The sequence below is a fragment of the Mesocricetus auratus genome, unplaced genomic scaffold (assembly GCF_017639785.1).
Source record: "Mesocricetus auratus isolate SY011 unplaced genomic scaffold, BCM_Maur_2.0 Super-Scaffold_100007, whole genome shotgun sequence".
Taxonomy (NCBI): domain Eukaryota; kingdom Metazoa; phylum Chordata; class Mammalia; order Rodentia; family Cricetidae; genus Mesocricetus; species Mesocricetus auratus.
Window position 1 is genome coordinate 57,886,434 of NW_024429191.1, and position 25,263 is coordinate 57,911,696.

The 25,263-nt window shown below is 37.1% G+C and overlaps 1 protein-coding gene across 10 annotated transcripts in view; it reads left to right on the forward strand.

Moving 5' to 3' along the window:
* The window catches only part of Nf1 (neurofibromin 1), a 232,041-nt gene that overhangs the window by 74,693 nt on the left and 132,085 nt on the right, over positions 1 to 25,263 (forward strand). For 6 of the 10 annotated variants that reach the window (XM_040749259.1, XM_040749251.1, XM_040749256.1 and 3 more), the window contains 15 exons: positions 685 to 816; positions 1,527 to 1,571; positions 7,828 to 7,962; positions 11,014 to 11,127; positions 12,281 to 12,360; positions 14,267 to 14,390; positions 16,862 to 17,023; positions 19,119 to 19,368; positions 19,921 to 19,994; positions 20,169 to 20,252; positions 22,115 to 22,555; positions 22,936 to 23,075; positions 23,348 to 23,470; positions 24,097 to 24,180; positions 24,945 to 25,061. In XM_040749259.1, coding sequence (XP_040605193.1) covers positions 685 to 816; positions 1,527 to 1,571; positions 7,828 to 7,962; positions 11,014 to 11,127; positions 12,281 to 12,360; positions 14,267 to 14,390; positions 16,862 to 17,023; positions 19,119 to 19,368; positions 19,921 to 19,994; positions 20,169 to 20,252; positions 22,115 to 22,555; positions 22,936 to 23,075; positions 23,348 to 23,470; positions 24,097 to 24,180; positions 24,945 to 25,061 — 2,105 coding nt within the window. The remainder of the gene's footprint in view (positions 1 to 684; positions 817 to 1,526; positions 1,572 to 7,827; positions 7,963 to 11,013; positions 11,128 to 12,280; positions 12,361 to 14,266; positions 14,391 to 16,861; positions 17,024 to 19,118; positions 19,369 to 19,920; positions 19,995 to 20,168; positions 20,253 to 22,114; positions 22,556 to 22,935; positions 23,076 to 23,347; positions 23,471 to 24,096; positions 24,181 to 24,944; positions 25,062 to 25,263) is intronic. The other 4 variants (XM_040749255.1, XM_040749257.1, XM_040749258.1 and 1 more) reach the window with 2 other exon arrangements.

A 25,263-nucleotide genomic window follows, 5' to 3' on the forward strand; every position in this document is an offset into this window, starting at 1 on the left:
TTCATCTAAGGATGTAGCTGAGTGGTAGAACACTTGCTTAACATATAAAAGCTCCAAAGGTCTGGCTTTAATTTTCAGCATTGTAAAAATAAAAGTTCTTAGGTAGGATCAGCTGTCTTTGTTCATGGTGACCATTTAGTCTTCCATGTATTGTGCCATCTGCTTATCAACTTAAAGATTATCGGTTTACTAATGGCTTTATTTCATTTACTAATTTCATGTTGATTATTGTTGTTTGTAAGCATTTAACTAATGGTTTACATAGTCTTTCAGCAGTGTGTTGAACCCCTAATCTCATGGAAAACTGATTTTTTAACCTGGCAAAATATATATAATATATGCATGTGTTTCTGAAATGTGCTGAACACTAAAAATAAAAAAATAAATAAATAAGAAGACAAAGATTGGCTAAAGAATTTTCCAAATATTTTGGTTTTAAATTCAGTATGACATTTTGAGAAAGGACAGCCTCATTTGCACATGCTCATTATTATATTTTAAAATATAGTATGTCTAGTTAGTTTTGACTTAAAGACATCATTTGAAGACTTTGAAAATCATACTGTGTGTTTGCATGGTCTTAGTAGAAAGTTTCTCACAAAAAATAAAACCTTAGAACTGCAGTGGTAATATACCACTTATGTGATTTTTGTACTCTATTATGTTTTTTTGTTTTTTCTCTAGTCTGCGTTGGATTGGTGGCCTAAGATTGATGCTGTATATTGTCACTCAGTTGAACTTCGAAATATGTTTGGTGAAACACTTCATAAAGCAGTGCAGGGCTGTGGAGCGCACCCAGCAATACGAATGGCACCAGTAAGAAAGCATGAGTTTTGAATTCCACCTGTCTGCTGCATTTTCAGTATCTTCATCTCATTCCTGCTGACTTGAGTTCAGAGGGTTGATGGGTCTTTCCTTCCCATGGATGTTGTCTATGGTGTATTGCAGTGACACTGCTGCCTAGTCAACAGCATCTGTTTCTCACTCTGTCTCTTAAGTGAACTTAATTCTTAAAGAAGAATTCGTAGAGATTGCTATAATATCCTAGTGAATGTCACCTTTCTTCTGTTTTCAGTTTAACTTTTTCTTACTCAGGTGTTTGATTTGCTTCTTACTTTCAAGGATGAGCAATGGAACCAGACCCCTGGGTTAGAGTGAATGTCCTGATGCTGAATAGTACACAGAAAATTAGAAATGGACTAAAACATTTTCTACTTAAAGATATATATGTCTTTGTAAATACAATCATTTAGCAAAATTTGAGCAAATATTGATAGACACTTTGACATTGATGTTTATTTAAACTTGACAAAGGTATATCTGGAAATTGTGTTCCAAGAGGTTGGTTAATAGAGAATTTAAAGATCATAGAAAGTGAGTTTCCACAGCTAATGAAAGCATTGTGTACATAATTTCTGTCTGTATGTAGGAAAAACATTGACATGGCAACTCTTGACATTGATTGGTGGTGCTTTGTCTTCTGCTTATTTTCTATTCTTATTGGCTGCTGTCGCTCACATGGTCAGATGCCAACCAGTCACTGTTTTGCATGGCAGTGGGCTTCTGTGGCTGTAAGTATATATGACCCCTTGTAACTACCTCAGAAAAGTCCATTATTTCTTTGACTTTTCTGTGTATAGTTACCATTGTAGTCACATCCTATCATTTCAGAAGAAATTGTAGCATGTCTTCACCTATTGGTTTTATCTAATAAACTATCCATCTCACACTTTAAACAGTTTCTTCCCTGGCATGCTTCTCTTCCCAAGTTCCTATGGTCAGTATACAAAATATACAAAATACTTTGTTTCATTATGTTCATTCCTTTCCAGTTGTCAGTAGTAGTTTTTGAGGATTTAAAAAACTATACCAGATAATTCAAATGAAAAAGTTTTCTTTTCAAGGAGCTTTGTCATTATTTATCCCAATTTTAATAGCTGAAGGGACAGGTCATTTATTATTATTTTGATTCTTTTTTTTTTTTTTTTTTTTGTTTTTCCTTCAGTGCTGGACATCAATCCCAGGTCCAACATGAATGCCAGACGTGTACTGTACTATACCCTCTGACCTAATGATATTCTATTAAATAAAAGTTAATATGCAAGCTTACTTTAGTTGGCTTTTCTTTTTGTGATGGTGAATACACAGTACTTTTTTTTTTTTTTTTTTTTTTTTTGAGACAGGGTTTCTCTTTGGAGCCTTTCCTGGAACTCACAATGTAGAACAGGCTGGCCTCAAACTCACAGAGATCCACCTGCTTCGGCCTCCCAAGTGCTGGGATTAAAGGCATGCACTACCACTGTCTGCCTCACAGTATCTTTTTAATTAAAAATTTTGTCGCAGGTATATATATGTTAGTGGAATAGCTATGTAAACATTATTTAACTAGACATTATTTTCTTTTAAGGTTTAGTAATTTCTTAGTTCTTTCCCCCACCCTCTGTTTTTGCATTAGGAGAGAATGCTAACAGTCAAAACCAGGGCCTTTAGTATGTACTACTATAGCATTGAGCTGTATCTCCAACCCCAGACTACTATGTGCTGAGATATAGCTCGGTGGTAAAGTGCTTACCTAATATGCATTGACCCTTATGATCAATTTTCAGCATTGCAAAAAAAAAAAAAAGACTTTCTGTTTATTACCTCAGTTTATTATATCTCTTACGCTGGTAAGAGATCTAATAGGAATTGGTGAAAGAACCTTATTTGCTTCCTGTTTTATACTCAACCTAACATCTCTGCTATTTAATTTTTATGCATGAGTACTGAAACAATGAACCTCGTTTATTCTTTTGAGCAGCCACAGATTTGGTTGGTAGTCTGATATGTTTTACTTTTAGAAGTTTCTTAGATTTGGTTGTTAGTTGACTCTGTGATTCCTACAGTGTGCTGTGATCACTTAAAGTTGTGATTATAGAGGATTTATTGTGGTTCAAGACATATATGATAGGAATTTTGTTTTATTCATATTTGTATTATTATTTTTGGAAGTGTCAATGTATATTTAATTTTCAGGATCAATTTTAAGCTTTTTTTCCTTTTAGGATACAGGCCAGGTAGCTTTGGCTGACCTTGAACTCACTGTCTTCCTGATTCCACCTTCCCAGTGTTTTATAAGATTCATTTTAATTATTTTTAATTACATGAGTATATGTGTTTGTATGTGCACATGAATGTAGGTGCTCATGGAGGCCAGAAGAGGGCATCAGATTCCTTCTAGAAGTGGAGTTACAGGTGGTTGTGAGCCACCTGACATGAGTACTGGGAACTGAACTGGGGTCCTCTGGTAAAGGGGAGTACACACTCAACAACTGAGCCATCTCTCTAGCTCTTCCCAATGTTTTGAAGCTTTGTATTTTCCTATGTATAGAATTTTGAATGTGTGCCTGTAATGGCTATAGGAAAACTTTAGGTTATTTTATTTATTTTTATTTTTGTTTGTTTGTTTTTCGAGTCAGAGTTTCTCTGTGTAGCATTGGCTGTCCTGGAACTCACTCTGTAGGCCAGGCTGGCCTCGAACTCACTGAGATCCTCCTGCCTCTGCCTCCCGAGTGGTGGAATTAAAGGCGTGCACCACCAACACCCGGCTCTTCTGTCTCTTATGTTTCCGACTTTCCTCTCCAGGACCTGGTTTAAGCTCATATGCTTATTTGTACTCTCTTTCATATCACTGGTCATTTTTACCAGAACCTAATGCTCACAGCAGTCTGTAATTCCAGCTCCAGGGGATCCAACACCTTCTTCTGTAGTCCACAAGCACATACACAAACATGCATATAGATATATACACATACACATAAATAAAATAGTAAAAAATGAAACCTTTCTCTGAAACAGGAGAAAGTTGCCTCAATATAAATTAAGTCATTTTCCTCTACTCTTAGTTTATCTTAGACATGGAGAACCATCTCAATTACTTATCATAGATTGAGTATCACTAAGAAAACTACTGTTTTAACCAAACCCTTAATTCATGGGTAACTTGGACTAGATTTACTTCCAAAATGTCACTGTGATGGCTAATCTTCATTGTCAACCTGACTGGATTTAAGTCTGGGCATGTCTGTGAGTATGTGAGTAAGTTAGTTTCCAAACAGGTTTAACTGAGAAGGCACAGCCCAGTGTGAATAAAACTAATTAAATAACGACTTGATTTTTAAATCACATTTTTTTGGTAATGTTAGGGATCAAACACACAGCTTTGCTCATGTTATATAAACATTCTACCACTGAACTACATCCCCAGACATCAATCATAACTACTTCTTTGCTTTGTTTTGTTTTTTGTTTGTTTTACCATTTCTCCAGTCCAATAAATTGTTTTTTTTTTAACATTAATCCTTAGGGTTAGCATACAAGTAATGGGTTTCAACATGTCATCTTCATACCTATGTTTTCTCATTCACTACCCTCCTACTTCTCCAGCTGGTTTCTTCTCCCTCAATGACTCCTCTTTTCACCTTTCCTATTACATGTGTCAGTAACAGTATTTCCCACCTCCCTTAAAATCTCATCCTTCCCTCACGATACCCTTGCTAGGCACACACTCTTCTATGCGCACAACTAGGTTCTGCATAAAAAGGAAAAGCAAATAATAAATCTGAACAAAGAACAGTGACAGAACAGAATTTTACATCATTGTCTCTGCATATATTCTAAAAAGCCAAAAGAGAAGAAAACAAAAAAAGTGTCAGCAAGATTGCTCAGTAAGCACTTACCACACAAGCCTGCTAGAGTTCAATTCCCTGAACACACAGAGGAAGGAGAGAGAACCATCTCCAAAGTTGACCTCTGACCACCACAGTAGCACTATAATATACAAGTCCTCACACATGTATACAGTAATAGTTTTGGGGTTTTTTTTGGGGGGGGGCGTGGTGTTGTTTGTTGGTTTGTTTCAAGACAAGGTCTCACTATGTTGTCTTGGCTGTCCTGAAACTCCTTCTGGAGGCCAGGCTGGCCTCAAACTCACAGAGATCCACCTGCCTCTGTCTCCCGAGTACTGGGATTAAAGGCATGTGCCACCAAAACCTGGCTGTAAATATTTTTTTAAATAGCCATAAACAAACAAACAATCAAATAAATTAATAACTTGGCCTTCTTCAGCAAGATAAAAATATGTTGTTACTTTTAACCATCATAGTTCCTCTTTTTGACTCTTCTACGGAGTAGCCCTGAAGATGTTTTGAATAAACTTAACAAGTTCCTGAAGAGTTTTTATTATGTTGTAGCTTGAGTTGGATGGAATTTTATTGTTTCAACTCGTTGAAAGTGTTTCATTTGATTTGTTTTCATAATTAAGGAAACTAAGGTTTTTTTTTTTTTTTTTTTTGTTTTACAAGACAGGGTTTCTCTGTATTGTTTTGGAGGCTGTCAGTCCAGCCTAGCCTGGAACTCACAGAGATCAGCCTGCCTCTGCCTCCCGAGTGCTGGGATTAAAGGCGTGCACCACTACAGCCCGGCTAAGATCAAATATTGTTAAAGGAATTAAAATGTCAAATGGCTAGTGAGTGGCCAGGCAGAATTAGTTTTGCGGAGTTTTGATATCCATTCTAGTCCCTGCTCAGTTCATTAGTTGTTCTACCTCAATAGCATGTTAGCCTGATGGATAATGAAGCTTTTGCTGCTTCAACACAGGCTCTTAAACTCCTGTGTGCCAGGCACACACTGGATATATAGTATGCATTTTTGAATTAATTAGTGATTTAATTTCTTATTTGACTGAACTAAAAATTTCTGTATCTGGATTATTTCACTACCACAAAAGCAGTTTACATTTTTTAGATTTAAGTGACATTGGCCTAGATGTTTCTTACCATGTCTGTAAGTCAGTCTCATAGTCTTAAATTAGCAGGTGATTTTGGTTCCTAATTAACTACCTGAATCTCTGGTGTAGGAAGTTCTTGCTGGCATAGCTGACTGTCTTTCTCCCAAGCACATATGTACATGTGTCAGTTTAGATCCTAAAATGTCTTTTTTTTTTAAACATTTCTGCTTAAGAAACAGAACAGTTTGTTCCTTTTTGTTTGTTTGTTTTGGTTTTTCAAGACAGGGTTTCTCTGTATTATTTTGGAGGCTGTCCTAGAACTCTCTCTGTAGACCAGGCTGGCTTCAAACTCATAGAGATCCGCCTGCCTCTGCCTCCCAAGTGCTGGGATTAAACGCGTGTGCCAACAAAGCCCGGCTAACGGTTTGTTTCTTAAGCAGCAAATTATTCCGTATTTTATGTAACCCACTAATGGGAATATTAGATATTAAAATATTAAATATTAAATATTAAAAGAAATATTTGAAATTTCTCAAGGCTTAGATTTCCCACTAGTCAGTTATACTGTAGAACAAAATCTACATGTTAGTACTTGACATCAAGCTAAAAGTTATTTAAAATGTGATTATTAAATCAGAAAAAAAACTTCTAGCACCTGATTGTCCTCTGATTGTATGGTTCCTGTGTAGTGGCAACATCACACTGACTTATATCAGCAAGAAACACACACACACACACACACACCCCTATGATTTAACAAGAGCAAACACTACACAGAACTTGCTAAATACATTTGATAAACATTTACCTTAGTTTTGGAGTGTTTGAGTATTTTATTTCTTAAACACTTGTAAATTAATGTATTATCTCCAATTGTTAACTGAAAGAAAACAGCCTGTCTGCATAGATGTTTGTCATGGCCAAATAAAGTCTGCATAGTCTGCTTCCCCTGTATCTATATATCCTTACTGCAGGCACCCAGGACCCTGTGTCTGTTATGTGCTCACTGCAGGTACCAGGTTGAAAACAGATTCTTTTTGTGGTGTTAAAGGAAAAAAAGGAAATATTTTGCAAGACTAGAGAGAAAACAGAGTGACATTGAATCCAGAATGTAATTTTGTAAAATTTTATTTTTAAAAGTATTTTATGTGCACTGGTATTTTGCCTGCAGGTATGTCTATGTGAGGGTGTCAGATCTTGAGAGTTACGGACATTTGTGAGCTGGCATTTGGGTGCTGGGATGTAAACCTGGTCCTTTGGAAGAGTAGCAAGTGCACTTAATTGCTGAGCTATCTCTCCAGCTCCTGGATTTATTTTATTGATTGACGTTCATAATTATTTAATTGTCCATAGTATCTCTTTAGTAGAACTACATTGTCATCAAGGAGATGCATTCTATAACTTGAAAGAAGAAATGCCATCAAGACTAAAGAATAAATTCAGAGGTTAAAGCTATAAATACAGAGGTTGCTTACAGAGAATGTTTCATCAGGTCCAAAGAGTGTACCTTTACTTCTGTCTCAAAGTAGATGTTTATCTTCCTTTGTGCCTTATCCTGGGATTCACAGTAGTATTTCATTTCTTTGACTACAGCCAAGAAGTGGTGCATCTTAAAAAACTGATAATGTTACACTGTCTTTATGGTGTGTGTGTGTCTGTGTGATGGTTGCTAATTTGATTTCCCCAGTGTGTATATGTGTATAAGACATAGACCCAATATTTTTTCCTCTTAACATTTTCATATTTTGAAAGCTAGGTTTTTTTTTGTAATCCAGGAGCCAACTTGATATTATTCCTTTAGTGCTTTAGATTTTCTTTAAAGCTTACTATAGTATTATATATAAGAATAATGTAAATGGTATGAAAACCTTTTAAAAAATGCAATATTAAATGAATGCTTATTAGCTTATGTTTCTAATATTATCCATTTGGTGGTATGGAATGCAATGTGTCTGTTTTCAAAGCCTTTTAAATAATTTCTTCTATAATGCATAGCTATTATTCTAAATCTGATGTCTGATTCTCACTAAGGTGCTGTCATGTTTTTGTTTTGTTACTAGAGTCTTACATTTAAAGAAAAGGTAACAAGTCTTAAATTTAAAGAAAAGCCTACAGACCTGGAAACAAGGAGCTATAAGTATCTTCTCTTGTCCATGGTGAAACTAATTCACGCAGACCCAAAGCTTTTACTTTGTGTAAGTATTTTAATGAAATGCTTTGAGAAATTATTCCACTAATTTAGATGAATTGAAAGAAAAAAATCCTTTCTAATCATGAGTAACAAGCTCTAAGACATTGCCAAGAAAACTATTTCCAGAGAATTCTAATATAATTTCTCACCTTTCCCTTATCATTGACTTGACTTCAGTGACATCATTTGACCTTTTTCTGATTTAGATCATGTGTTATAATGGGGCACATTCCTGGGGTTAGGTGAAACAAACAGCTATAAAATCAGTGTGCTCTGCATCTATACTACTCATTATTTTTTCTGTTACTGAGCAAGTTAGCTTTTATAGTTAGCTCCCTATGTTCCTCCATCAGCCTTCTATTACCAGTATTAGAAGAGAAAGTAAAAATGGCCTGCCCTTGCCCTTTGTTGGGCTTTTGTTTTCTTTTGGTGGTCAGTGAGTTGGTAGGGTGTTGTTTGATAGGCAACTGTCACTACCTCTGACAGCAGTCTAGCTCCATGGAAACTGCTTCCTTTGTTGCCATCTAGTGGATAGCTAACTTTTCCCAGTAACCATAAGAAAATAGAATATTTACTCATAAATTCTAAACCTTCATTAACAGCAGAAATGTAAACATGGTCTCAAACATGGTATTTTAAAAAGTAACATGATTCTGTCTTCTGTTTTTGCCATCTTTGTCCTGGTTTGTGTTACTCCATATTTTCCAGCTTCCTGATTATCTACCTTCATTCTTGCATCCCCCAATCGTTTCTCTGCACTAAGTTATAGTGTCAGTTTTATGGAGCTTTCACTGACTGGACCACATTCCCAGCCTCTGAAACTCCTGGCAGAGGGTGCTTTGACAGCTCTTACCTCATTTGCAGTTTGGCTATTTATTTAGTAATTTATTTAAAACTTGCTTTTCTAATGAGGCTGTTGGGAGGTAGGAGACAACTTTACTTCCTTCCTTCCTCCTCCTCCTCTTACTCCTCCTCCTCTTCCTTTTCCTCCTCCTCCTCCTCCTCCTCCTCCTCCTCCTCCTCCTCCTCCTCCTCCTCCTCCTCCTCCTCCTCCTCCTCCTCCTCCTCCTCCTCCTCCTCCTCCTCCTCTTCTTCCTGTCGTTGTTGCTCTTTGTCTTTTGGAGACAGTGTCTCCCTGTTATGAAGTTCTGACTGTATTGGAACTTGATATGTAGACCAGGCTGGCCTCAAACTCATAAAGATACACCTGTCTCTGCTTCCTGAGTGCTAGAATTAAGGGCACATGCCAATGTGCCAGGTGACATCTTTTTCACAACTATGTCTTTGCTGTTCAAGAAATTCTTTAGAGTTATACATGAATAGTGAGCATCAGAAAATGGACAAGAGTTTGGGTTACAGATATGCTAGAGTGCTAATATGTGTTAGACACTGTAGTGAAAAATATGTAATCAACAAAATAAAATACAGATATAAGTTCAGTCAGTTTTGTTTAAATATGTTATTTTTCTCTTTGTTTTTCCAAATAGGGTCTCCCTTTGCTGCCCAGGCTAGTCCTGAACTCAAGAACCTTATAAATCTGCCTCTTAACTGCTGGGATTAGAAGTGTGCATTATCTTGCCAGCAAACCATATACTATTTAAGTGTAAATAGATTTTTCCAAATTATAAGAAACAATTTGTTGAAAATGGTAAACTTCACATTTAGAAAGAGTAGTGATTTCTTAGTAAATGATAGCATTTTCCCACAGTGACTGAATTACTGCTTTTTTATAGTTTTGGTTATGAGCCAAGCCTTTAATGGCTGAACTATATCTCTAGCCCTGAAGTATTGCTTTCTTTAGGGATAGATTCTAGTTCTCTTGTAACAGTAGTTATGTCAGTTTTATTGTTTAAGACAGGGTTACATGTAACCCAGGCTGGCCTCTGATTCATTATGTAATCAAAGGTGGCCTTGAATGTCTGATCCTCTTCCCTATATCTCACAAGTGCTGGAATAGAGTCCAGAGCTTTGTGTGTGCTAAGCAAGCATTCTACCAGCTAAAGCTTCATTGACAGCCCAGCTTTGTGCACTGAACAGGACTTTTATACTTAACCCTTGGATTACTGATATGTACAGTAATTTCTTTTTCCCTTGTGGTGCTGAGAATGTATTGATTTATATGCCTAGCCTCTGATACTTTTTTTTTTAGTTGAAAAGTTATTATCTGTTTAATTAGGAGTCTGCTGATATGGTAGCCTTGCCTGCCCTAGAACTCATTCTTTAGACCAGGCTGTCTTCAAACTCACAGAAATCTGCCTCCGAGTGCTAGTATTAAAGGTGTGCCCAACCACTGCCCTGGCTTCAAAAAAACTGTATTTTTATTGAGTTATAATTCACATACAATAAAAAAGATCATTTCATGGTGAGGCTGTAGCTCATGAGTCAGACCAAATGTTCAATCTCTTTAGTACCCCCTTCCATTTGTCATTTGCAGACTGTTTTCATCTTCTCTAAAGGAAACTCTAGCTGTTTATAATTGATCTTTACTTTAAAATTTTTTAAAAGATTTATTAATTATGTATACACTTTTCTGCCTGCATATATCCATACAAGCCAGAAGAAGGCACTAGATCTCATTATAGATGGTTATAAGCCACCATGTGGTTGCTGGGAATTGAACTCAGGACTTCTGGAAGAGTAGTCAGTGTTCTTAACCTCTAAGCCATCTCTCCAGCTCTAATCTTTACTTTATACCTCATAATCCTGCTGATACATTCTTTTAAAAATTGAAGTTTGAGCCAGGTGGTGAGAGGCAGGTAAATACAGAGTGAGTTCCCTGATGGCCAGTGCTACTTAGAGAAGCCCTTTCTTAAAAAAAACAAAACAAAATAAAAATGAAGTTTGAAAGCAATGGGGAGATGACTCAGTGCTTAAGAACACTTCCTGCATCACTACAGTTACTGAGTTCTGTTCCCAGTACCCTTATCAGGCAAATATCTACTGGGCATTCAATACTCTTCTGCCTGTACACATGTGCAATATACATAAAGAGACACTCCTAAATAAATAAATAAGTAAATTTAATTAAAAAATAAAATTTGCTTTTCTCTTGCAGAATCCAAGAAAACAGGGCCCTGAAACTCAAGGCAGTACGGCAGAATTAATCACAGGGCTTGTCCAACTGGTCCCTCAGTCACATATGCCAGAGATTGCTCAGGAAGCGATGGAGGTAAGGGGAAGTTAATTCTAGCATCTTGAAAGAAAGATTGTAATTGTCTCCATTCTTATTTTTCTAGGTGCTTTGTTTTTCAAAGAATTATTTGACTCTGTATGCTTTTATTTTTAAAAATATATCTAACATATTTTTAAATTGTGTGTTTGTGTGGGGGGGTGTCTACAGGAGCCAAAAAAAAAGTATCGGAATCCCTGGAGCTGGGGTTACAGGCCATTGTGAGATTGTGAATCACCTGATGTGGGTGCTGGACCTGCACTTGGGTCCTCTGCATGAACCTTGTACACTCTAATCCCTGAGCCCCTGATCCATTTCTCTAGCCTATCTATATGCTTTTTTTGATGTTCTTTGGTTTATAATTTCAATGAGTGATAAATGGATGTCTGTTCTGGAAGCGACATGTTTGTGTCCTTATGTTTTATAAGATCTGTGGAAAGGGGTTCTATTTGTTTACTTTATATCATAGGTAGCAATAAAACAACATTGTACTAATTTTTTAAGACTTATTTATTATTTGTGTATGGATGTTTTGTGTGCATGTATATATGTGTCCTCTGTGTGTGCATTGCCTGAGAATGCCAGAGGAAGGTAGTAGTTTTGTTTTGGGGGCTTTTGTTTTGTTTTTAAATTGTGTGTCCATGTGGAGGTCAGAAAAAAACTGAAGTTTCTGCCTTGGATGGCAAATATGTTTACCAGCTGTAGCGATCTTACCAGCCCCGACAATTTCTTTTACATTTGTTTGTTTTTGAGACAAGATTTCACAATTATTATTTCTGTTTTGCTTTGTTTTTTTCGAGACAGGGTTTCTCTGTATTGCTTTGGAGGCTGTCCTGGAACTCGCCCTGTAGACCAGGCTGGTCTTGAACTCACAGAGATCCCCTTGCCTCTGCCTCCCGAGTGCTGGGATTAAAGGCGTGCGCCACCACCACCTGGTGGGACAAGAGTGAGAATGATGGGACAAAGGGGTTAGCTCTGGGTTTTGATGCTCTAGAAAATTGTGTTCTCCAGATCCACCCTCAGAATGCTTGTTTTCCCTGTATCTCAAGGCTACAGTTACACAGCCTATTGTGTTAGCATTTGCAAAATAATTATTGCAGAGTCAATTTTCTAAAAAAAGTTTTCCCTGAATTCTCTTCTCTTTAAATTTCAGGCCTTGCTGGTTCTTCATCAGTTAGATAGCATTGATTTATGGAACCCTGATGCTCCTGTAGAGACATTTTGGGAAATTAGGTATATGTACTTTCTAATTTTAATTCGGTTTGCAATTTTAATTTTGTATTTTGTTTTTGTATATTAGAGTTATAGTATTTAAGTTCATTGTAATATTTATTCAGTTATACCTATATTTTATGATTTTGTATGTTTTTGGATTGAGACTATTAGAATATTTAACTGTCAGAAATATCACATATATCCAAAACAGAAGGATTTTTTCTTTTTGTTTTTTGCATTGTGTTTTGCCATGGGCAAAATTTTAAAATGGTACTAACTTTTATCACTCTAATACAAGTTTTGTTACATCATGCATTATCCTCTATTATGTGTGTCTATGCAGTTACAATTATGTTTATTGTTTCAGATAGTATCTGATTATGTAGACTTGGCTCTCTGTGTTGACCAGGCTGGCCTTGAAGTCACAGAGATCCACCTGTCTCTAGAGTGCTTGGTCTAAAGGTGTGACCTCCCATGCTTGGCTACAATTGTGGTTTTTTTCCCTAACTAACTAACTAGCTAACTAACTAACTAACTAACTAACTAACTAACTAACTAAGTAACCAATTAATTATATAATTAAATTTTATTTCATGTGCATTTGTGTTTTGCCTGCATGTATGTCTGTGTGAGAGTGTTAGAACTTGGAGTTACAGACAGTTCTGAGCTGCCATGTGGGTGCTGGCAAGTGAACCCAAGTCCTGTGGAAGAGCTGTCAGTGCTCTTAACTGCTGAACCATCTCCCCAGCTCCCTACAATTGTGTTTTTAATAGATTTTTACATTAGAAGCATAGAGTGTTAATATTTTATAATTTTGCTTTTAGTTTTTAAAGCTCCCATTCTTAAAACTAGGCACGTAGCTCAGTAGTACAGCACATGATGAGTAGGCATGAGGCTGTGGTTCAGTTCCCAGCATTGGAAGTTGGGGCAACTATGACCTTCTGTAAATCTTCTATAAATACTGATCATTTTGGTGAATAAGTTAGAAACATGCATATAAGCAAAAAACAAAAAAAAAACCCCACAGGATTCACTGTGTATTTCTGAACTGAAGCTGTCTTTTAATGAGCATGAAGATACCTCATTAGGAAGATGTAAATCTATAAATTTCAGGTTTTGCTCTCTTAATTTGGACATGGGTGTACTGAATCACTTGGAAGTGGAGTATAAAATAATGATATATTCATGGGAGCCATGTGTGTTAACTTTTAATTTACTACTTTATAAAAGAAAAAAACTTAAATTTTAGTGTATTTTATTTAACTTGATATATATATAATATTTCAACATATAATTAATTTGAATTTTCAATGTGACATTTTATATTTGTTTTCATTAAGTCTTCAAAATTTGTAGTGTGTCTCACAAAGCACATCTCAATTTGGACAAGCTTCATTTAATGTGCTCCTGTAGTTACATGGGTGGCTAGTAGCTGAACTATTAGACATGCTGTTCTAGTATAACATCAAGAACAAGTTGGCAAACTTGTTCTCTGAAGGGTAGGAAATAGGCCAGGCTTCTTGGCTCATCCATTCTATTTTAACTATGCACTTTTATTCTTGGAGCAAGAAAACACTTACGTACCACATGGGAATGAAGGAGTGTGGCTGTGTTCCACTGAAACGTCCTTTATAGAGCTTGGTGGGGTCACTTTGTCCTGCAGGCAGCAGTTTTTCAAACCCTAGCTCTCTACTACTCTGTTTCTTTGCAGTCTTTGCTGTGCATGTGAATTTATGATTTATTCTTACCCCCTACTACAAGGATCTTTTTAATTTGTTGTTATTAACATTTGGATAAAACCCATGAAGAAGGGAAACCAAGCCTCTAAATTTACATCTATTATGAAATAATGCCATTCTATGTATGATTATGCTTATATTAGGTTCTTGATGATTCTGTAACAATGAACTTTATGTTACTGCAGTTCACAAATGCTTTTTTACATCTGCAAGAAATTAACTAGCCATCAAATGCTTAGTAGCACAGAAATTCTCAAGTGGTTACGGGAAATTCTGATCTGCAGGAATAAATTTCTTCTTAAAAATAAGGTAAGCACAGTGACATTTCTTATGTTGGAAATATTTGAATAGTAAGGAGACATGTTATTTTCCTTTTGTTGCTATAATAAACACCAGGACCAAAACATGGTTTGGGGGATTTGGCTTATATGTCTTGATGACAGTTCATCATTGGGGGAAGCCAAGGCAGGAACTAAGACAGAGACCATGGAGGAATGCTGCTAATTAGCTTGCTCTCTGACTTGCTCATTATACAACCCAAGACTACTGGGTAGCAACTTTCTGTGGTGGGCTGGTCCCTCACGTATCAATCATCAATCAATAAAATGCCCCCACAGACTTGTCCACGGACCAGCATGATTGAGGTATCTTCTTAATTAAGATTCTTTCTTCTAAGATTACTCTAGCTTGTGTCAAGGTTACAAAAAGCTAAACCAGCACAGGACAAATTGAGAGGTTTTTATTAGCTAGATTATATCCTACTTCAGCTCCTCCCTCGATGAAGTCCTTAAGAGAAGTAAGTACAGAAGGCATTGCCTGGCAGTTCAACATTTAAATATTCTAGGCTTTGTACTGATGATCTGAATATTTATGAATTCTGGTTGATTTAAGTAGGACTCTGGGTCAGGTCTATTGAGACTGGAGGCTATTATAATCACAGAAGGCTCAAAGAATCTCTTTATTCTTAAGTCAATACATATATTACTTGGCTCTCAGGGCTAAGCTAGTCTAGGAAATAATCTTTCAAAAAGCTAAAGGGCAAAGGTTCTTAATCTAAGTTTAATTTGTATGCCTCCCTGAAGGTTTTGCCTTTTAACAGGGTATGGCGGCACATACCTATCATTCCAGTACTATTGAGGACCTGCCTGAGTTTAAGGCCAGCATGAACCACACATTGAGATCTTGTTTCAAACAAGGCCAGGAGATATAACTTGATGGTAGAGAACTCTAGTACAGTAGGGTCAGTAGATGATTTCATATTTTGAAAAGATCAGGAATCTTCTTTTAAAGAATAAAAAATTTCTTTTTTTTTTTTCAAGACAGGGTTTCTCTGTATTGTTTTGGAGGATGTCCTGGAACTCACTCTGTAGACCAGGCTGGCCTTGAACTCACAGAGATCCGCCTGCCTCTGCCTTCTGAGTGTTGGGATTAAAGGCATGCACCACAACGCCTGGCTGGAATAAAAATTTTTAATTTGAACTGTTGAAACATGTTGGAGTTCTGAGGAATAGGAAAGAACCTTGTATTTCTTTCAACATAAAATTTGTATAATCAATTTATATGCTTTTCTATTATGACATAGTTTAGAGAACACTTGATTTAATGAAATTTTATCCATGACTAGAATCTTAGCTATTAGAAACCTTACGAACATCATGATAAAATTTTGTTTAGAGTCTGCTGATGAAGAGGTATGGTTATTTGTATCTAGCTTATCTTGTTGTATTAACATAGTAGAACTTAAGTTTATCCCAAAGATAAGATATTAGACTTAAGAATTTTGTGTAGGGGCTAGAGAGATGGCTCAGCAGGTAAGAGCACTTCCTGCTCTTCCAGAGGATCTGATTCAATATTCCTGGCACCCATATGGCAACTCCCAACTGTCTATGACTCCAGTTCCAGGGCGTGTGACAGTCTGCTTCTCCAGACACATGGCCTACAGACAGAAATACAGGCAAAATACTCCCCTCCACACACACACACAAAGGAAAGAAAGAAAGGAATTTTGTATGCTGGCCTTGGTATAATGTCTTAACAGTCAGTGTTAGTAATCTAGTATTGAATCAAAAGTTCGCTGTTGAGGGCTGGAGAAAGAGTTCAGCAAGTAAGATCAGTCATAAGAACCAGAATTTAGATCTTAGTACCCAAGTAACAAGCCAGGTAGGTATCAATGCATAATATAACCTCAGCTCCTAGACCTTGGAAACTTGAGGATCTTTGGGCCTTGCTGACTTCCAACCTAGCGGAGAAATAATCTCCAAGTTCAGGGGACAGACCCTGCCTCAGAAGAATAGGTGGAAAGTGATAGAGAAGGCCACTTGACACCCATTACATGTATGTATACTCTTGCATATACACTTACAAAAATATAAACAGTATTTACCAAAAAGTTGAACATAGAATTACCTTGTAATTGTACTACTGTGTGCATGGTGGGGGCTGTGTGTGGTCAAGTACTGTAGCTAGTCAAATCAATGCTATGATGTACCCAGTGTATAACTTTATCTTAAAAAGTTAAGTTCTAATTATCCTGATTAGGGAAATTGTTATCGGTAACTCATGAAGTAGTATAGTTTTCTTGTGATAGACTTTATTTCACTAAGCATCTGTGTTGGAGAGTAGATAACTAAGAGGCATGTGAAAGAAAGACATTGCACAGACCTTACTTTTCACATTGATTAAATGCCTTTCTCAAGGTGAAGCATTGGGGTCTGCCCACGCTAAGCCCTCTTCTTTCACAAGTGTCAGTGCTTCAGTAGCACTCACTTCTTTTTTTCTAGCAGGCGGATAGAAGTTCCTGTCACTTTCTCTTCCTTTGTGGAGTAGGATGTGATGTTCCTGCTAGTGGAAATACCACTCAGATGTCAATGGATCATGATGAGTTATTAAGGACCTGCACTCCTGGAGCATCTTTGCGGAAAGGAAAAGGAAATTCCTCCATGGTAGGTAACTTCCTTCGTAACTCTCCTGTACCATCATCTCTGCTCTATCTTTCTGAGTGGACTTTAGTAAATTTCAGTTAAATAATTTTGCGTGTGGCCGGGCGGTGGTGGCGCACGCCTTTAATCCCAGCACTCAGGAGGCAGAGGCAGGCGGATCTCTGTGAGTTCGAGGCCGGGCTGGACCGATAGCCTCCAAAACAATACAGAGAAACCCTGTCTCATAAAAAAGAAAACAAAAAAACAAAAAACAAAAAACAATTTTGCGTGTTAGTTACAGATTGCTTAGAGTAGTTTTATTACTGCTTACTCTGGAACCCTGGGCAAATTCTTTATAACTCTGTGCCTCAGTTTCTCAGATTTAAAATGGAGGTAGTAGCCAGGCAGCGGTGGCTCACACCTTTAATCTCAGTGCGAGGGAGGTAGAGGCAGGCGGATCTCTGAGTTCAAGGCCAGCCTGGTCTACCGAGCAAGTTCTAGGACAGCCTCCAAAACAATATAGTAAAACCCTGTCTTGGAGAGGGGACCCACAACCCCACCCCCGCCCCCCTAAAATGGAGATAGCAGGACATGGTGAAACACACCTACAATCCACAGGCTGAGGCAGGAGGATCACAAGTTGGTCTTTTGTTCTGTTTATTTTTTAAGCATAGGGTATCACTAAGTAGCCCTGGCTATTCTGGTCTCAAATTGAGAGGTCTGACTGTAAATTTTACTTTTGTTTTTTTTTTTTTTTTTTTTACTGTGTATGGTTGTTTCACTTACCTGTATATCTGCACTAATATGTGCCTGGTATCTGCAGAAGCCAGAAGAGGGCTTCTGATCCCCTGGAACGCGAGTGCTGGGAAGTGACCCCAAGTCTTCCGGAAGGACAAGCCATGTACTTAGTGCCCTAAACTGTTGGGCTTATTCTTCTTTCTCAGAGGAGACAAGTGTGTAGCTGGCCTGATCTATATAGTAAGACTGTGTTCAAAAACACACCAATAAGCAGAAAGTGATTAATAATAATAGTTAAAAATAAATAAAACAGACATAATATTCTTGCTCTAGAGTTGTTGGGAGGGCTGATAGCTGTAATCATTCTGATGTGAACCCTGTAAGAAAGCCTCTGTTCATATGCGGAAGTTAAACTAAAGGACATTCAAGTGGACTGAAATAAAATACTGATTTTGCTAAATATTATGGATAAATGTTGTTAAGATTTTATTTCTTTTCGCTGTTAGTTTTTATTTATGTATACATATGTGTATTTATGTATTCATACAGTCTTGCTTTATAATTCAGGCTAGTCTTGAATTCACTGTAATCCTCCTTCTTCAGCCTTGCAAGTGCTGTGTTTATTGGCGTGGGCAGTCATGCCTGGAAGTTTTAAGTTTTAAGATTGGGTCTCATATAGGCCAGGCTGGCCTTGATCCTCTTGCCTCTTCCACACAAGTGCTGAGATTATAGGTATATATTGCTATCCCCACCAGAACATTTATTTCTATGTGTAAATGTCCTTAAAGTATAAATCATAATATGAGCAGTTATAAAATGATTATGTAAGGATTTTTTTTTAGACATAGCTTTTTTATCCTGAAGTTTTTCTGTGGCCTAGTGAGGGGGAAACACTACTAAGACCTGTAGCAGCTGCAGTGTATACTTTGCCTACATATTCTGTATTTGCTTTGTAATGTGTTTTTGTGGTTAATGGTTGGACAGCGTCAGATCAGATGAATAGATCTTGTACTACACTGTTTAGTTTATGTGTTGTTGTTTCAGTCAGTTCTTCCTTCTAAGAAGTAGTGCTTCCTGTTGCTTCCTCTTCCTTTGTCATTTATGGTTGACTCATAAGTGGATCACAGTATTGCTGCAACAGACTCTGCTTTAATGTCTTGTATATTTGTTATAGATTTTATTTATATTTCTGAAATCTAAGATAATACCTATTTGAATTGAAACACAATACCATTATGCATTATGTTGGTTCAGGTACATCGGGAAAAGGTCTCATGATTAAAAAGGAGAATTCTTTTTAGTTTTGTGTGCAGTGATAGATGGTATTGTTATTTGCAAATGAAGTCACCTAAGTTGCAGATATATCCCTCCTGCCTCCCAGGATAGCACAGCAGGGTGCAGTGGAACCCCACCAATATGCCGACAAGCCCAGACCAAGCTAGAAGTGGCTTTGTACATGTTTCTGTGGAGTCCTGACACTGAAGCTGTTCTGGTTGCTATGTCTTGTTTCCGCCACCTGTGTGAAGAAGCAGATATCAGGTGTGGGGTAGATGAAGTGTCAGTACACAACTTCTTGCCCAACTATAACACATTCATGGAATTTGCCTCTGTCAGCAGTATGATGTCAACAGGTAAATGTTGGTAATTTTCTTTTTTCCTTTGTTTTACTCTGTTACTCTGACTGACATTTACTTATTTCTACAGTGGAGTGTATTTAAGATGACAGTTTGAAAGTTTCCAGGGCTAATTCAAACCTGTTTACTTGAAATCCTTTTCTGAGCAAGGTAGGGTGAAATTCAGTAACATTTGAAATTACTTGAAATCTTTTTCTGAGTAAGGTAGGACGAAATTCAGTAACATTTGAAATAGAGTTTTTACTGAGTTTTTTTAATGTGCACTTTTGCTAGTAACTGGCACTGTAAATTGCTTTTAGTTGTAGACTATAGAAATTACTTTCCTTGAATTTTAAATGAGGAGATTTTAAAACATAGGTGTGGAGATAACTTCTAGAATTTATGGAGTTGGATATGAGTACTCTCGTAGAGGCTGGTAAGAGTATGTGTTCAACTTTGCCACCAGAGTCATTCCTTCTATTCCTTCATTCTGCTGTGTGGGGCTTAGCAAGTTCCTAGTTGTGAAGATGGGTCTAAGCACTAACAGGGTTTGCTGTTGTCTTTCCTTAGGAAGAGCAGCCCTTCAGAAGAGAGTGATGGCCCTGCTGAGGCGCATTGAGCACCCCACTGCAGGAAACACTGAGGTATGGCCTCAGTAGCAGCAGCACCCCTCCCAGGCCCCCACTCTCATGTTAGAAGCCTCCTCTGAGCTATGTGCATATGACAAGTAGGATATGCTACTCAAAACCTGGCAGTTACATGTTGATTTTGAGTTCACCACTAAACTTGCTATCTAGTGATAATTAACTTCATTTTAGGCTTGGGAAGATACACATGCAAAATGGGAACAGGCTACAAAACTAATCCTTAACTATCCGAAAGCCAAAATGGAAGATGGCCAGGTGAGTTTGTTCAGTGGATTTTTTTGTGTATTAATTGATCTGTTGCTTTACTTAAGTAATCTTTTGTGAGCTACTCAGAATAGTAGACTATATATAGTTGTTTTAAGACCGTTTGGGCTTCATCTAGGTCTGTACTGCTTAATCTTGTAGCTGTTAGCTACATATATCTGTTATAATGTAAGTTCTAACTTGTTTAAGTTAAATAAATTAAATTTATTTTCTCAGTTTTATACTAGCCAAAGTTGAGCATTTATTTGCTACGTTGGACAGTAGAGATGTAAAATGTTACATCACCACAGAAATACCTCTGCTAGAAACCTCTTAGCTGGGGGACCATTCATTTTACCTTTTCTTGTTCTTCCTTCATCCTAGTACTTCAAAGAACTTTTAGAAAAGATGTAGTAGCTGCAGATAGAGAAAAATAACATTTCTAACAATTCTCATGTTGTTTGTTTTGCAACAAGATCTGGTTATTTATCCCTGCTGGTCTAGAACTCAATTTGTAGAACAGGCTCTCCTTGACTTTGCATTGATCCTCTTGCTTTAACTTCCCAAATGCTCGGATCACAGATGTGCCACCCTGTCTGATTCATTAGGCTGTATTGTTAGATACTCTAAAAAGGATCTAGTGGACAGACAGTTCATCCCATTTTAAGGTTAAATGCAATTTTAAACTTTGGGCATCTCATTTAACTATTATTATCAAGCATATCATTTTACTCATCCACTACCATAAATTATCCGTTACCTAGCAATTAATGATTAATTGGTATTTGTGTATAATTGATTTGTATCACCCATACTGCTCTCATTATTAGGTCTTTGGAAGAAACTATATATATAGGCCAGGTGATGGTGACATACGTCTTTAATCTTAGCACTCAGGAAGCAAAAACAGGCAGATCTCTTGAGTTCTAGGCCTGGTCTACAGAGCAAGTTCCAGGACAGTCAGGGCTACATAGAGAAACCCTGTCTTGAAAGACCAAAGAAAGAAAGGGAGGAAGGAAAAAGAAGGAAGGAAAAAAGGAAGGAAGGAAGGAAAGTAAGAAAGAAAGAACTATAATTTGTTTAAGGAAAAATCCTCAGAAAGTATACAGTCCAGTGATTGTTTTTATATAGTCACAGAATTGTGTACCTGTCAATCAATACACAGTCAATTTTAATACATTTTATCCTCTCAAAGATTACCCCCTCCCCTAAACCTGTGCCCTTTAGCTATTTCTAGTTTTGACTTGCCATTTTTCCTATCTTTCTGTGTCCACATCTTCAGCCTTGAGTAGCTGCTAATCTATATTTTATTTCTACAAAATTGCTTTTTCAGACCATTTCTTACAAATGGGGTCATTGATTATTTGGGCCTTTGTGACTGTCTTTCCTCTTCACCTGTTTCAAGGTTCACCGTGTACACCAGAGGTTTTAAAAAGAAATTTGACACTTCAGGTAGATTTTATTAGTAAAGTTATGACAAAAATATATTAAGTGACTCTCTAATAACATGTATGGTAGGAACTGGAGAGACAGCTCAGTGGTTAAAAGCACTGGTTGCTCTTTTAGAGGACCCCGGTTTGATTCCCAGCACTTGCTTGATTATTTAGAATGGCCTGTAACATCAGTTCTAGGGATCCAACATTCACCTCTGGAGTTTTTGGGTACCAGGCATGCACCTGGTACAGAGATACTCATGCCGGCAAAACGTTTATATACATAAAATAAAACTAAAATTAAATAATAATGTACATGGTAATTGCAAGCTTTGTTTTTTAAAATGTAAAATGTACTTTTCCTACTGGAAGAGATTAATTTGTAATATTTTTATCCAATCTATGTGGAATTCATGCTTTTCACAAAAATGTCGTGTTTAGGCTGCAGAAAGCCTTCATAAGACCATTGTTAAGAGACGGATGTCCCATGTCAGTGGAGGTGGATCCATAGACTTGTCTGACACAGACTCGCTGCAGGAATGGATCAACATGACTGGCTTCCTTTGTGCCCTTGGTGGGGTGTGCCTGCAACAGAGAAGCAGCTCTGGCTTAGCGACCTACAGCCCACCTATGGGCCCTGTCAGTGAGCGCAAAGGGTCTATGATTTCCGTAATGTCTTCTGAAGGGAATGTTGACACACCTGTCAGCAGATTTATGGACCGGCTTCTGTCTTTAATGGTGTGTAACCACGAGAAAGTGGGGCTTCAGATACGAACCAATGTTAAGGACCTGGTGGGCCTGGAGTTGAGTCCTGCTCTGTATCCAATGTTGTTTAACAAACTGAAGAATACCATCAGCAAGTTTTTTGACTCTCAAGGACAGGTGAAGTCTTCTCCACTTTGTTTTTTACCTTTCCCTAGGAGTACAATAATATATTTGAAATAAATGAAGATTGTTTCTTTCAGATTGTTTAATTGGGTACCAACATGATAATCTACTTATAATTTTTAAAAATTGTCATAATTACAGAGAAAAAAGAATCATGTAATCTAGGGATTGGTCTGCTTCTCAAGAACCCAGGCCTGTGGGTGTGATTGGGGTTATGAATCTTGGATATAGAAATTGGTACCTGTGTGTATCACTGTGTTTGTGCATTTGTCTGTGGTATGCTTGAATGTGATAGCTATGTCAGTTTCATTGTCCTATGATCTGTTTTCTGGGCATTGGTGTGATATCACTAATGTATTTTGTTTTTTGTGTAGGTATTATTGACTGATAGCAATACTCAGTTTGTAGAGCAAACTATAGCCATAATGAAGAACCTGCTGGATAATCATACTGAAGGCAGCTCTGAGCATCTGGGACAAGCTAGCATTGAAACAATGATGTTAAATCTGGTTAGGTAAGCATTTTGCTATTGAAACATAGCAGAGACATATTTTGGTAAGACCGCTTATGCACTGGTAATGGGAATGATGAAATAATTTGCCATTCTTTATTGCAGATCCAGTGTAGTCTATGACATTAAGACAATCAGAAGTTATGTATGTTCCTACCTAAACAATATCTAAATATTAATCATGTTTAAAGTTACATTTAATTAAAGATTAATGCATTTAGAATACCTTCTTTTTTGTCCATATCTGATCATTTTTTTCTTCTGTGCTTAATTAGATACGTTCGTGTACTTGGGAATGTGGTCCATGCAATTCAAATAAAAACAAAACTGTGCCAGTTAGTTGAAGTAATGATGGCAAGAAGAGATGATCTCTCATTTTGTCAGGAGATGAAATTTAGGTGAGTTCTCAGAAGAGCAAAATAGGGTCTTATAAATATTATGTGAAGTGGCCTGTAGAAAGGTGTTAGTGCTTGATTATGTGGGGAAAGGGAGGCGGGTGAAGAAGTGTTGTGCATATTTGGTTTTTTTCTGAATATCTTTCCAAGTTTCTCAAAGCTTTATGCCCATGTGAGTGAGTGAGTGAGTGAGTGAGTGAGTGAATGAGTCAGTCTGTCTGTCTGTCTCTCTCCTTTTTTTTTTTTAATCTCCCCTTTTCTTAAGCTAACTCATGGGCACTTAAAGCTTGATTCTGTTTTCACATTGGCAATACAGGAAAGGGCCAGTGCAAAAAGGACCAGCATCTAAGTTGTATCTCTTTGTGCTCTTCTAACTTTTATTTCATTACACATGATAGCAGTATCTCTTTTATAAGGTCATATTGAATTCACTGACTAGTTGCTATATTATAAGTCTTTTGGTGTGTTGGCATACACCTACAGTCTCAACAGTCAGAAGTTCAAGGCCAATCTGGGCTATACAACTATACAGTTAAACTCTTGTCTGACTAATCAAACAGTGTGAGAGAGAGAAAGAAAAAGAGAAAGCTAAAAATTTGTTTGTTCTTTTCCTTTTCATCATTCTGCAGGAATAAAATGGTAGAATACCTAACAGACTGGGTTATGGGAACATCAAACCAAGCAGCAGATGATGATGTAAAGTGTCTTACAAGGTGAGAGAGGGAGGGGGGCGGGGGCGGGGGAGACCTTTAAGTTCTATCATGTTTTACCTTATTCATGAAAACCACTACAGGTAGAGCTGTTAATCATTTATAACACACTGTATTTAACTTGTTTTTTAGGGGGTGAGCTTTTGCATTTGAAATATATAAAATCCTTTTTATTTTAATGGAAAGATTTAGTTGAAACAAATGTGAGAGAGTGCGAGGGAAGTGGTGTTGGCTTAGGAAGAATGGTTAACAGTTACTGAGAAAGAAGATGCATAAAGTGTTAGATTGTATTACCTCATGATTAAATAAAGGTATTGATTGAGGAACATAATTATGCTGAGTCTAAGGCATAATTACTTAAGTTTGCTTTAATGACACATGATTGGTGCCTGTCAGAAATAACTCTGAACAGTATGACAACTTCATCTTTTTCTCTGGCCAGGTATAACTTGACAGTATATACTTTTTTGGGGGGGGGTGTTGGTTGATTAATTGAATTTTTTTCATTTTTATCCTGTGATGTTGGAGCTTGAATCCAAGATATGTAAATGCTAAATTGGACTATATCCTCAGCCCCGTACTTTTGATTTAACATAGATACTATGTTAAAGGTTACTTGGCTGAAAGTGTGAAGTCTTTGTGTGCATTCTAGACTTGTCATATTTACTGATATTACCTAGGTTGTGCTTATAGTTTAATTAATGAAACAGAGAGCTCCTAAAGTTTGTGTCTGAAAGCCTCATAGTTTCTAAATTGCTTTTCTTTAGAGATTTGGACCAAGCAAGCATGGAAGCAGTAGTTTCACTCCTCGCTGGTCTTCCACTACAGCCTGAAGAAGGAGATGGGGTGGAACTAATGGAGGCCAAATCACAGTTATTTCTTAAGTAAATTTCAACAACTGAAAACCAAAGCAAAAAGCAAATATAGCTTTCTCCCTCCCAAGCAAAGAACTGTAATTAAGTAGCTAATTGTTGCATTTAAAAGAAGACCTAGTTGCTTTTGTATTGTGGCCATTGGCTGTTCTCATAAAACATACCATCTCTACTTGTGAAATGATGGGATCAAGATAAGCAAATAATTCGTGTT